This window comes from Amborella trichopoda, chromosome 13, assembly GCF_054954075.1.
Source record: "Amborella trichopoda isolate Santa Cruz 75 chromosome 13, AtrichopodaSantaCruz75HAP2 v2.0, whole genome shotgun sequence".
Classification (NCBI taxonomy): Eukaryota; Viridiplantae; Streptophyta; class Magnoliopsida; order Amborellales; family Amborellaceae; genus Amborella; species Amborella trichopoda.
Window position 1 is genome coordinate 51,770,190 of NC_142348.1, and position 14,213 is coordinate 51,784,402.

Below are 14,213 nucleotides of genomic sequence, written 5' to 3' on the forward strand. Positions count from 1 at the left end.
TTTTTATTAATATAATTTTGATAGTATTTCATGGATAATATGGTAAAATAGCCTGACATGTATTTGCATCTTAATAATTAAAATAAAGAAAAAGTTTATATAAGGTTGCAACCTTAAAATGTACAATTAAGGTTGCACTTCAAAATCCATTAGAAAATGTTGTTTTAATGTTGAAAATCTTATAATTGAAAATCTCCACCTCGAGATGTAATGATTATATATATTTTAAAAAAATAAGAATTCGGGTCCCAAAAATAGTGCACTTGCAACACATTATCTAAACAGTCTGTTTTCAAGATTTTCATATGTTTATATATCTACTTAAAATGAACTATTTTTTTAGTTTAAAATTTTATAATTAGAGTTGGAAATAGATTTTTATAAATTCCTAAGAATTTTTTACACTAAATTTACATCTTACGATAAATTTTGAAGACCCTCCTCAATTGGATTGTTTTAAGGTTGCAACTTTATGCCAACCACACCCTTAAAATAACATATACAATATGTTTAGTGGCAATTTTTCCCTTGAAAATCCCATGTTACTCGAAATTATTGAAGTGCCTTACGGAGTTACTTAGATAGACAGAGTGCTAGATAAAACACCATTTATGCGACTCAGATGTTAGGGATAACCCAGAAAGTACATTAAGAGACTGGGGAATGAATAACTTCCACAATTTTCCCTTTTTTTTTTTAATTGCATCATTCTAATGTAAAAGTTTCTTTTAGAGTAGTACTCATTTATCCTTTTTCCCAACGATTTTTGTCAAAGTATATTTCTTTTCATGATTATTGGCACGAGATCTCATAGAAAAGTTATAACAGTATGAGACCCTCACAAAGGATCACCATTAAATTTTGACATAGATCTCTAAAAAAGTTATAACATGGGTGTGGGAGTTAGGTGAATGAGTTTATTGATAACTTTTTTAGAGATCTGTGTAAAAATTTAATGGTGATCTTTTGGGGTCCTACTCACATGGGTGTGGGAGTGTCTCATAGTATCATTACTCTATTTTAATAACTGTTGTGCGTTAACTAATTCCAGTTAAGCATTTTTTCCCGATAATAAAAGTTGATATTTTTATTTTCTTAATGTAATATGAAAAGTTGATATTTTCATTTTCCCAATAGTGAAAATGATAATTTCATTTTCTTAGTGAAAAAAAAAGTTTTAAAGTTTTTCCCGATTAAGAAAAGTTAGCACTACCAGTATTTTAGTAGTGCCTAGAGAAGTACTAATTGAGGGTATCCCAAGTCAAAAAGATTTCATTGATACGTCTTTCAATGACTTAAGGCATTTGAGATTTTGTTAAGATTTTAACTTTTAAAATACAAAATTTTAATTGCTAACACGAGATTTCGAAAATAGTATTTCATTATTATTTTTAAATCATATGGATTTCATTGATACAACTTTCAATGACTCAGGGCATACGAGATTTTGTTAAGATTGTCTATTTTAAATACAGTTTTAGTTTAGAACCCAAGATTTAAAAAGTAGTATTTAATTTGAGCAGCTATACGTGTCCACTGTCCGAGCTGTGATTAGTTGTTTGCTTTATTTTTTTCATTTTAATTATTTATTTTATTATTATTATTGTTTTTTAACAAGGTTACAAAAGAATAGAACTTGAGATATAGTGCTATGAAAATCCAACTACCGGCGCATTGAATTCAATTAGTTATGGTTGTGCAGCTCAAAAACACGTATTGAATTCGATTAGTTATGCTTGCACAGCTAAAAAACACAACAAAATATATTGTTCTGATGCTGCAAAACCCTCGAATCGTTCATCTTGATCTCATACATATGGATATGGAAAAGGTCGATTTCAAGCTTCGAAAATAATGCATCTTGTAGTTCAATATCTGGATCGCCCATTTTCAAGATTTTGAAGTGTTTATAGATCTATTTGATTTGCACCATTTTTAAAGCTTTAAATTTCACAATTTAGGACAAAAACAATTTTTAGGCCATCGCAAAAGTATTTTGGCACCAAAACTAAATCTTTTAGCTTAATTTAGATGCGAGCCTTACTTGGATTGTTTGGAGTTGACGACTCAAATCGCAACCCCTAATTTATTAATATATTTTTTGGTTTTTTTTTTACTTTATTAACGATGGAAATGAAGGGTGGGATGCTATATTGAGGCATCATCCCCCCTAACCACCGATGCCTAAACTCTATTGTTTCTTTTTTGGGTAAATAAAAATTTGTTTCGTTTTCTTTTTGGGTAAACAAGAAATGGAAAAAATTCATATAAGAGTGAGGCTCTAACGATCAATTTAGGGCACACCTCAAACAATCAACAACAGTACAAAAACATAGATGGGTTTACTTCAAACATAGATTTACTACAATGACACTGCTAATAAAAACACCACATGATAAGAGGACGGACATGGTTGAAAATCACCATATTTACAACTACAGAATGCCTTTGTTACTACTAACACACAAACCCAATTACATGCAAACGCAATGGCATTCTGACCATCCAACATGGTTCAGGATCATGATCACACGGCTGCCTCGAGAGAAGTCGTAATGAAAGCCAAGTGAGTCTCTGGAAAGAAATGGCAAACAGGTTCAGTGCCTGGCTTGATGCCAAGCACCTTGAAAGAAACATGGTCGGGGTCCCAGTCAGAAGTGTCCAAGTGACAAACTGCTGCGGCATCCATTTTGCTTCCATCCTCACCTTCTAGCTTCACCATCAAGGCCGTGGTTTTAACCACGACATGGCAATGAAACACAGTATACGGGTAAGTCATTGGATGACAAACTGGCAGATATGGTGGTGTTAATCGAAGCATAATCTCTTTCACAATGTAAGATTGCACAAGGGGAGGACGATTCTCTCCGTTGTGCAAGGTAGTTGCCAACACTTGGGGTTTAGCTTTAGGCCCCAAGATCGATAAGACAAAGTCATGCAGGGACTCGAGGCTTGTGGCACAAAACTTGCGTTCGCCCATTAATGGGGGAGACTCACATATGTGAAGGTTCCTTGCTACTTTCTTAGCTAGGGGTGAGTCCGGAGGGATCGAGAAGCGACGCAAGATATCAGGGAGTGAAGCAGATGCAAAGGGAATGGAGTCGGCTTCTTGGCGTGGTAGAGGGGAGGTGGCTGCCAAGGTTTTATCAACCATATTGTAGAGGTCAAGTTTGTTTCCAACCTTGAGATCCTTCATGTGGAAGAAAACATTTTCGGGTCCTGGAGCACGATCATGGCTGGTTATATGAGAATGTGAGTCCATTTCTTTGACACTGCTTTCAGGTTCAAAATCCTTTGTGGATGCTGTTTGAGATGAGCTTAAGGGATGGTGAGATATAGTGTTGCTATCTTCATCTTTTTTTGCATAATTCTGGTACCAGATAACATTTTTAGGATCAAAGCCCTCTGTAGATGGAGTCTTTTGTTTGGCATACTGATGGTAATGGAGGATATTTTCAGGATCAAAGCCCTTTATAGATGCGGTTTCTTGTTTTGCATAATTATGGTAAAGGAGGACATTTTCAGGATCAAAGTCCTTAGTAGATGCGGTTTCTTGTTTTGCATAATTATGGTAAAGGAGGACATTTTCAGGATCAAAGTCCTTAGTAGATGCGGTTTCTTGTTTGGCATACTGATGGTAAAGGAGGACATTTTCAGGATCAAAGTCCTTTATAGATGCGGTTTCTTGTTTGGCATAATTATGGTAATAGAGGACATTTTCAGGATCAAAGTCGTTTGTAGATGGGGTTTCTTGGTTTTGCTCTTCCAAAACCCTTGCATCACCGCAAATAAGCTGCACCAATATGAGCGCAAAAAGTAAGTGTGTCAGCAAAAGTAGAATGGATTTTAACATACTTCGTAAAATTACCAAATTTACTCTTTAGTCATTAAGTTCTGTAATTTTATGACGAAGTCCTACTCCCTTCCATTTTTATTATTGTTTTTCTATTTTTCCCCCAACTGATCATTTTTTCATTTTTATTTTTTTTTATTTTTTTTTATTTTTATTTTTGACATTTGTAGGTCGGTCCGATATTAAATATTTAGAACTGCCCCATTCGAAAGCCAGTCTGATAGGTGCAATATTGGACCACCCTATGTTTTTGACCTAACGTTGTCGATGGGATAGTCCGATATTTCAAATATCGGACTTCCCTTTTTCATATCTTTTCATTTTAGTGGTCCAAGCTTTTGAACATCGGACATTTTTTTACTACCTTTGTGTCATAAGCTCGGACTACTAGAACATAACAAACTATAAAAAATGGTGGTCTCATGTTTGTGATATGAGAGCCCTATAAAAAAGCATGGGCCAAAAATATAGGGTGGTCCAATATTGCAGTCATCGGACTACCCTACAAATAGGGTAGTTCCATATAATATACACGGACCCCCTACAAATGTCAAAAAAAAGAAGAAAAAAAAGCAATTTGATGTTTGAAAGTTTGAACCGTGGTAAAATTTGAAAATATAATAACAATCGGGGAATATGACCTCATGGTAAAATTACCGAATTTATAAATTGAAGAGTAAAATTTGGTAATTTTACCCAGTCCGTACATAAAAATCTCAAAGTAAAAAGGAAAGTACAAAATAGAACGAATGAAAAAAAAGGAAGCATCAAGGATTATAGGAATTATCAAGATACAGAAAAGATATTCCAAAAGGTAACTAAGGATTCAAAATTTTCAATTAAATGAAGGCATTAAAGCCTCATGGGCTTAAAAAATAGGCCTAAAGTGTCCAACCTCCAGCTGAAATATTTGTAGTAGCATAGCACAAAAGTGATAGAAAAGCTAAGAGATTACACCTCGCTAAAAACGTTAAGAAGGAGCAAGCTATAGAGAGAGAGTGAGGCGCACCAGCATTACAAAGAAGAAGAGGGTGGTGAAAGTAGGAACTTCCATTGCTGATTCAGATGTGAAAGTCATGGAATCTTGGTGCTCCTATTTATAGGTTTGAACTACTTCAATTATTGTTATTGATCATTAGTGCTCCTATTTACAATTATTGTTATTGATCATTGGTGCTCCTATTTACAATTATTGTTATTGATCATTGGTGCTCCTATTTACAGGCCGGAGGCCGTCGAAATACTTTAACTAACGTTATTGATCATTGGGCCTTTCTATTTTTTTATTCATGTTCAAATTTTTGTTATTGGTGGTGGGCCTTTCTATTTTTTTTATTGAACTTCAAATTAATTTTATTGGTCACGGGCCTTTCTATTTGTGTTTTTATGCACCAGCCTTTGTACAGTCAAATCATGAAGACAGACCTATTCATCTGCACGCATCGAAAAAATGGATTTCATATATCAAATCTTTGGAATCCGTGATATTTGTTTTTTTTTATTTAACCAAAAAGCCCCTATTTGGCCTGTTTTCACTCTCTCTTTACTCTGTTTGACACAAAATATATCAGATCGGCACAACTTAAACACAGAGATGCCCAACATATTTTTTGTACTAGACTGGCTCTATATTCAACTTGTGTAAATCCGATTTATTTTCGTGATGGATTGGCACAAGCCAGTCCGATACATTTTTATGCTGAACATATACATGTTCGGCAACACATTTTGAAAGCATGGGTTAAAATTCCTTTATTCTTTTCTGTTTTTCTTTTGTTGGTGGGGGTTCAAAATAACTGTGACATATCAACAGTTTAACATTTTACATATATTATGTGATTTAATGTCAAAATACTCACTAAATTGTACATTATCATGATTTGAAATAATCATATATGTGTAAAGAAAAAGTTTACAAAGCGACCATTTATTTTTAATACAATGAACTCACAGTCAATCTTGTCTGTTAGATTTCAAATCGAGTGGGGTTGTGAGTGTATGATTGATAGGTCTCAAAGCTAAAAAAAAAAAAAATTGAACTTTGTGTAACACCTCATTCCATCAGGTTTCAAATAGCTAGTAATAATTGTGAACTCCTTATATCAAAGATAAATAGTGTCACATGGTACATCTTTCATAGTTGTCTCATTAAATTTCTCAAAATAAATAAACTTTAAAATTTTAGAAGTGACACTTTATTTAATTTTGTTAACACCATTTAATTTTAAATTTGGTTGGATCTTCATTTTCAGCCGTCCAACTTAAAGATGGGATTTCAATGGTCCCGACTGACCAAATACTTTCCCCTATAGCAAATAAGAAAGCACCATGGTTAACCAAAACCTGGATTGCTGGGGTGGATCATTCACCTACATAGGGGTTGGCGATTAGGTTGAGTCCAGATCGTTCCGAATCAATGATTCAAAATAATGTTAAAAATGAATAAAATAAAATAAAAATTACAATAAGGTTTTATAGGGTGAGGATATAAGAAAATAATAATTAAGCTTAAAATATACATATATATATATATATATATATATATATATATATATATATTAGGGGGTTTATCCATGGCCCATACATCCCATGACCAGTTCATCTTTACCAATTCTCATCCATATAACGATCCTGATCGAAAATCGTGGGGTTGTAAAACACTGGTTTTAATCTTTATAAGTACATGCAGGGCCGATGATTTTTCCTTTCAATCCACAATATTTTTCTAGTAATAATATAGCATAATTTGTGCTTTTATTTTTTATTTTCCACTTGTTGATGCTTACTTTCGACACATAATTTTTCTAGTAATAATATTAAATTGTGATGGCATACGATCGAGGCCAAATACCAAACTTAAGGTACAAATGTATGAAAATAAAATAAAAAGTACAAACCCTCGATATCGATGTAGGGCACACGGGGAAATGAATCCGAAGAGCATATGATTTTTCTTGGGATATGAGATAAGATCAGAGTGAACATGAATAAATTAGATTAGCACAAATTGCGTGTTCTCGCGAGACTGTAATGTGCGCTAACTCCCTCAAGCAAAAGCGCTACTCAAGATAATTTTCTTGATATGAAACTTATTATTATTTTCACAAAAAGAGAAGACTTTGATTTTTGAGTTTTTATTTTTTTTATTTTTTTAACACTCGAAGCAAATCACATTGTTTGGTGGCTCCATCCCTCTTAACTCTTGCGGCTACTTGCCATTCAAATATTGGGCGTCTATTATTCATAGACAGTTCGGTCATTTGATCTATTTTAAATTATTTTTATAGGTGTCTAATAGTGAGAATTATATTATCAAATTTGAGCTTAATATGATATATTAAAAAAGAGATAGAATTAAAATATACTAGTGATTGTAAAATGTGAAATGTATTAAAAATAATGCAAGATAACCTAAACTTTAAATGTTCAAACCCACAAACTTTTAACCCATGAGCATGATGCACTACAAAAATCCATCGGAAAAGGATGTTCCTACCCCAAAAGACCATCCAATTGGTATCTTTGGCCTCTACACGTTTTAATATGAAAAAAAAACACCAAAAAAAAATTCAAGTCCCGGAAATAGTTCATCTTATAACATATTACTTGAGCCGTCCATTTTCTATAATTTTTTTTTTCATAGTGTTCATAAATTGCCTGATCTCCACAAATTTTGAACCTATTTCTACAGGTCAAATTAGGTTTTTAGACTTTCGCAGGGGTTTCAAATTACTTTGATGGTTTAAAGTTGAATTCTTCATCCAAAACTAGGGAAAGTCTCCTTGTGGAAGATCGGGTACACCACCACTATCTTATCTCACCAATACACGGTTGGGGTGAACTATAGTTTTGACTCATCCCTACCGTCCGTTGAGGAGGACATATGGTGAATAGTGGGCCTCTCTATTTATGGGGCAGTGTGATGATTCAAATATCGCATTTCCCTTTCTTATATCTTTTCCTATTTTAATGGTCCAAGCTTTTGAACATCGGAACGTTATTTAACTAATATCAGACTACTAGAACACAACAAACTTTAAAAAATGGTGGGACTACTAGAACACAACAAACTTTAAAAAACGGTCATCCGATGTTTGTGATATAAGACCACCCTATAAAGAAAGATGGGCCAAAAATATAGGGTGGTCTGATGTTGTAGTTGTTGGATTGCCTTATAAAGATGGATGGGCCAAATATATCGGGTGGTCCCATATTGTAGTTATTGGATTGCGTTATAAATGGGGTGGTTCAACATATATACATCGGACCCCCGACAAATGTCATAATAAAATAAATTAATAATAATAAATTAAAATAAGTGGTTTGATGTTTGAAAGATTGAATCAAGATATAATTTTTAAAATATAATAAACAAAAAGGGCGTTGGACCTCATGGTAAAATTACCAAATCTATAAACTAAAGGACAAAATTTGATAATTTAACCCCGTCCGTACATAAAAATCTCAAAATACAAAAAAGAATGGAAAAAAAAAGAAGAGGAAGCATCAAGGCTTATAGGAATTATCAAGATATATGAAATATAATCCACATAAATGAAGGCATTATAGCCTCATGGGCCTAAAAATCGGGCTTATACCTGCGGGCTTAAAAATTAGTAGTAGCATAGCACAAAAGTGATGAAAAATCTAAGAAGAAGCAAGCTATAGGGAGGTCAGAGAGAGGCGCATCAGCATTACAAAGAAGAAGAGGGTGGTGAGAGTAGGAACTTCCATTGCTAATTCAGATATAACAGTCATGGAATCATGGTGCTCCTATTTATAGGCTAGAGGCCATTGAACTACTTCAATTATTGTTATTATGGTGCTCCTATTTATAGACTGGAGGCCATTGAAGTATTGTTATTGATCATTGGGCCTTTCTATTTTTTTATTTAAGTTCAAATTATTGTTATTGTTGATGGGCCTTTCTATTTTTTTATTTAAGTACAAATTATTGTTACTGGTGATAGGCCCTTCTATGTGTTTTTCTATGCATCAGCCTTTGTATCATCTGCACGCATCTCGAATATGGATTTCATATCAAATCTTTGGAATCCATGATATTGATCATGTGAAAAATGAAATAAACTTAAACTAAGAACTGATTTTTTTTCACAAACTTTTAACATCATTATTTTTTAATTGCGATTATATACAATGAGACTATTTATTTTTAGAATAAAGAGGTCACTATCTCTTTGAACTATTGGAAGTGAAATCCAATAGATGAAAGTGTGTCATAACATTCGACAAATTTTATTTTGAACTTTACGTCCAAACAATGACATATTTTCAACCATTCAATTTCAAATCTAATTGACGTGACATATTTATATTAAAAAGCAAATAGTCTGATTTTATACATTTCCTTTTTAATTTTGGTGTTGGACCTTCTTTTTCGTACTCAATCTTAAAGTTCCTTGACTCACCAGAAACCTTCCCAACAACAAAAAAGAATTCAACATGGTTTTAACTATTATACTGAGGGTTAACCTTTATATGCAGGATTGATAATGGGCTCAGGTTGGGCCTCAGGCTTACAGTCTTTGACTGTTTCGGGCCATAGAAGAAGGATGGTAGGCCGAGCCTAAGCTGGGCTAAGACCTCCTAATATTCTTTTTGGACCAGGCCCAAGCCAACCATGACTCGTACCAGGCTTGGCCTGAAATGTATTGTGTGTGTGTAATCCAATACTATGTAAAGGTTCTCGGCGCTAACCCAAATTTTTTTGGGACGGGCCTAGCTCAGGATCCATCATTCGGCTTAAAGCTTGGCCCTAAACTTGGCCAAAACCAAATTTCCAACCCGGAACGTGCTTCGGCCCAAATTTACCTGCCCATGGCCCTCATCGCCTAAACCACAGAGCATATGTCCAAAAGCCTTCAATTAAAATAGTTCCAAGAGAATTTATGTTTGCTTAGAGTATACAATTCCTTGGATAAAAACCCTGTCTTGAATGTTTTTGGGATTTTAAAATTTAGTGATGATTTTTACTTTTATTTTTTTTAGGTGATTCAGTGGGGAGGGTGCCCCTACCTTAGGTCATGAGATCATAGCGATCTGATCTGATGGATCACGTGAATGATGTCGGCCTTGGAAACGACACAAAGGTGTATTAAAGATTTAAAAGTGATTGATGCATGTGAAAGACTTCAAAACCAGACACAAATCATTTCATGCTCAGGCCAAAACCAAGTGGTATTCCTAGGATCCCCAATGTTGAAGACATCCTCCATGCGAGTGGTCTTTTCAGGATCCAAAATTTCCAAGGCATAACCTCCATCACATAGAAACTAATCTCAAAAAGAAAAAAAAAAAAAACAATTAAAACATATGCTTTAGGACCCTCAAAACACTTTTTCATCACCATTATCCAAACTTTTTTTTAACTATCAAAAATAAAAAGTTGTGAAAAAAAAAACTTTAAAATTGTAGGAGACATTCCTTCCTTTAAAGGACAAGTGAGAGAGAGAGTATATATTTTTGAAGGGAGAAAGAGTATATATATATTTTTGAAGGGGAAAACAGTTCAAAAGAGAGAATTTGCATATGGCAACTCCAATTAGGAGAAAGAGAGTGAAAGTATAGACTTATTTTTAATATAGGAAAAAGTTTATATAAAGATGCAACTTTATGATGTAGAACTATGGATGCACCTCAAAAATCCATCGGAAAAGATAGTTTTAATGTTGAAAAACCCTTTGACTGATCATCTCAACACCGAGATATATGACCATGAAAAATAAAAAGATTTGAAGTCCGAGAAATAGTACATTTTACAACATATTATCTACACTATCCATTTTCAAGATTTTCATATATTTATAGATCTACTTGATTTTACCATTTTTGAATTTTAAAATTTTATAATTAGATATAAAAATAATTTTTGAGATAATTCTAAGAACAATTTACATCAAAATTATATATCATGATAAAATTTGAAGGTTGCACCCTATCTCTACAACTACAGAGGCATCCGTTTGCGAACTGCACCCATTTTAATATAAGACATTAATATTTAAGGGATAAAAATAATATACTTACCATATTTAGGAGAATGAGAGATAAAGGTCGAGAAGATTAGGAGAGATTGCGCCAGAAAGAGTACGTGGGTAAAATTGAGAGAGGAAGAGAGAGAATTAAGGGTATATATGGCTTTCAATTTTCCAAAAGAAAGAAAAGTGGAGAGAAGAATGGAATGAAAACCAAGAGAGAGAGTTAAGGGAGAGATCCTAAAATTTTGGGAGAGTTTAGGGTTTTATTTTAGAACTCTCTATGGATTTCTTTATTATAATCCAATACTTCTTTTGTAGCTAAGAGATCATGGATTTCGTTATCATAATCCAATACTTCTTTTAGAAGCTATAATGTTTATCTTAAATAAATCTATTTTTCTAATCTAATAACTAAATTAAAAAATTAAAAAATCAAAAAATATGGAGAGAAAAAGAAAAGAGAGGAAAGAAAGGAGAGGGGGTTTATAGAGAGAGCGGGGCAGAGGGGTATAAAGGGAGATGAGAGAGATGGGAGAGAAAGAGAGGTATGAAAAAAAGCGAGAGAGAGCAGTAAAAGGAAAGAGATTAATTTAAAAAAAAAGAACTTACAAGCTCATCACATTCTTTTGTCTTTTTTTTACCATTATCATTCAACAATAAATTTTATAATTATTTGTTGTTATTAATATTTAATAATAATCTTTTCAAAAGTTTACATTAAGTCTATCATGGCCTAATTTTTAATTATTCATTATGCCTATGCAGGTGTTCTCTTCCTTACGTCAAGTTTGACAGCCTTTAAATTCACTTTGGTATGTTGTTTTATTATTTTTTCATTTGTTTTTTAATTTTTCATCCTAACTTCACATTAATTTAATTGTATCTCATCTTAACATTAGGTATCATAGTTGCCAATATGTATTTGTCATTTCTTTCTCAGCAAATTTTTTTTTTATTAGTATTTGTGTATATTAGGGGTTGGTTTTGTCATGCTTCTATTATCTTCTTTTTTTTATATTTCATTATAGCATGTAACTTGGGTACTTAAATATTTGAGCAATTAGGATGGATTTTCATTCTCTGCAAAACCAATATTTAAATAAGATATCTGATGTTCTAATATATCATTTTAATTAAATTCATTTTCTTTTTTTTACTCTTTTATCATTAGAAAACTAATAGAATGGATTTCTTTGGTATTTTTATTCAAATTTCCGGAGAAATTTTTATAATTTAGACTTTTTTTTTTTAGTCCGTGATTAATTTACTATTTCTTCTTCCCTAGGATCATAATTTTTTTTTGGCTTTATCGAAAATTTAAGAGGCATGTTTGAAAAGTTAAATAGATTGGATTTCCTTTGTAGATATTTAGAGTTTTTCATAATTTTTTTGTATTTTATGTATGTAATTTAGATTTTCTTTTTTTCGATTTCCTTTGTATTTTTTATTTTTAATCAAATATAAACTTACTTTATTATTTTATATTATTACCAATAACTTATTTTTGTCAGATACATTTTAGTTTTTTTTTAAAAAATAAACATTTTAATAATTTATAAAATGCTTCATAAAAATTATGCATTGTTTTCTATGAAAATAGATAAACATAAACTATCTTTCATTCCTTTTTTTTTACTACCAAATAATTTTTAAATTTAATTTAAGACTTTAAAACTATATGAAACTAATTTCTAAAAGGGTGCGATTTGTATAGAGCCTAGGCCCTAAACAACCAATAAGAGCCTACCTTCAAATAGTGTCGATAAGTATGGTTTCCATATGGAAATTCATTGTGATAGTTTTAAAATATATTTTCATCTTTATTTATAAAGTTTAAAGCTTCAAAATTAGTGTAGATCAACAAATCTATGAAAACTTAAAAATCTTGAAAATTGACGGTCCAAAATGCATTACAAAATACACTATTTCCAGAACATGAAATCCATTTTTTTTTTCTCATGTTCATGCATCTTGATATCGAGATGGTTAGTTTGAGGATATTTGGGAATCAAAACAACTCTTCTAGTGAAAGTTTTGAGGTAGGCTCCAATTTGATGGTTTAGAGCCTCAGCTCTATATAAACTTTTTCCTTGGAACGCAACCTTATAATGTAGAACTACGGATGCACCTCAAAAAATCCATCAAGAAAGGTAGTTTTAATGTTGAAAAAACCTTTGATTGATCATCTCGACATCAAGATGTACGACTATGAAAAATAAAAAGATTTTAAGTTTTAGAAATAGTGCATTTTACAACATATTATCTACACCGTCCATTTTCAAGATTTTCATATGTTTATAGATCTAGTTGATTTTAGGCATTTTGAAATTTAAAATTTTATAATTAGATAAACATTTTACATCAAAATTATATACTATGATAAAATTTGAAGGTGCATCTTACCTCTACTGCTACGGATGCATCCGTATGCCAACTGCACCCAAATTTTAAATACAAAGAAATTTCATTTCAAGTTTTACTTAGAAAAAATGAAGTTTTATTTTCAGAAATTTTTTTTTTATAATTTTCAAGTGCTATCATTATTTATTTACTCTTGTTTAATTAAATATTTATGCATTTCATACTTTTTAAATAATTTTATTAGAAAATTATAACTGTTCTATACTAGCATGCCAATTTTTATCTATAAATTTTATGTATCCAAAATATCTATGAGTAAATATCTATGAGTAATTCCTATTTTTTATTACATTTTTTCAATATTTTGAAGTTAATAATATTTTCTTCACTGAAAGCAAGAAACAAACTTTATCTCCTTTTAGACTTTTTTAAACACAATGAAACCAATTTTATTTATTTTTTAAAATTTTCAAATTTCAAAGTGTCTCAAATAAAAAATGATGTACCTATTATAATAGTAGAAAATCAGTCTTCGACATCTTATATTTATAAATGTTGAATTTCTAACACTACAAAAAATCTTTAGTAACATCTTTCTTTTTATAGCTTTTGAAAATATAAAAATCAAAGTTATTTTAAGCAATTTTTCTATATTATAAAATTTGCTTATGATTATTTTCCAAATTTTTCACAATGAGTTTTTAAGTTCTCAAGACTATGATATTTTGGTATAATGTTTTACGATGTAGAAATAATTTTTAAATTCCATCTAACAGTAGATAAGTACATTAAAATTATATTAGTGATTTTCCTTTGTTCCTTGATTTAGTTTTATTTCCATCTATCTTTGCTTATATTTTATAGTAAAATGTATTGTCATTCTTCTGCGTATTATGGCATTTATAAAATCTACCAGTAGTAGTCTCTAAATTGAATATTTTAAGTATTCTTCATGGCTAAGTTTTTAGAAAGCTTTTCAATAGTACCAGCATGAGGCACCT

General features: G+C 31.6%; 1 protein-coding gene across 1 annotated transcript; it reads right to left on the bottom strand.

Annotated features, from left to right (window-relative positions):
* Positions 1 to 2,322: 2,322 nt before the first annotated feature.
* Positions 2,323 to 4,922, bottom strand: LOC18445863 (BURP domain-containing protein BNM2A). Its single transcript, XM_006855989.4, has 2 exons — positions 4,863 to 4,922; positions 2,323 to 3,793 (listed from the first exon to the last, which is right to left on the bottom strand). Exons 1-2 carry the CDS (start codon positions 4,905 to 4,907, stop codon positions 2,528 to 2,530), a joined length of 1,311 nt encoding a protein of 436 aa, XP_006856051.3. The 5' UTR covers positions 4,908 to 4,922; the 3' UTR covers positions 2,323 to 2,527.
* Positions 4,923 to 14,213: the final 9,291 nt, after the last annotated feature.

Bases quoted from the DNA above. Each gene is read 5' to 3' on its own strand.
- LOC18445863 (XM_006855989.4), bottom strand. From the start codon at position 4,907: ATGGAAGTTCCTACTTTCACCACCCTCTTCTTCTTTGTAATGCTG. The intron at 3,794-4,862 runs GTGCGCCTCACT...ATATTGGTGCAG, and splicing joins TCTTCTTCTTTGTAATGCTG to CTTATTTGCGGTGATGCAAG.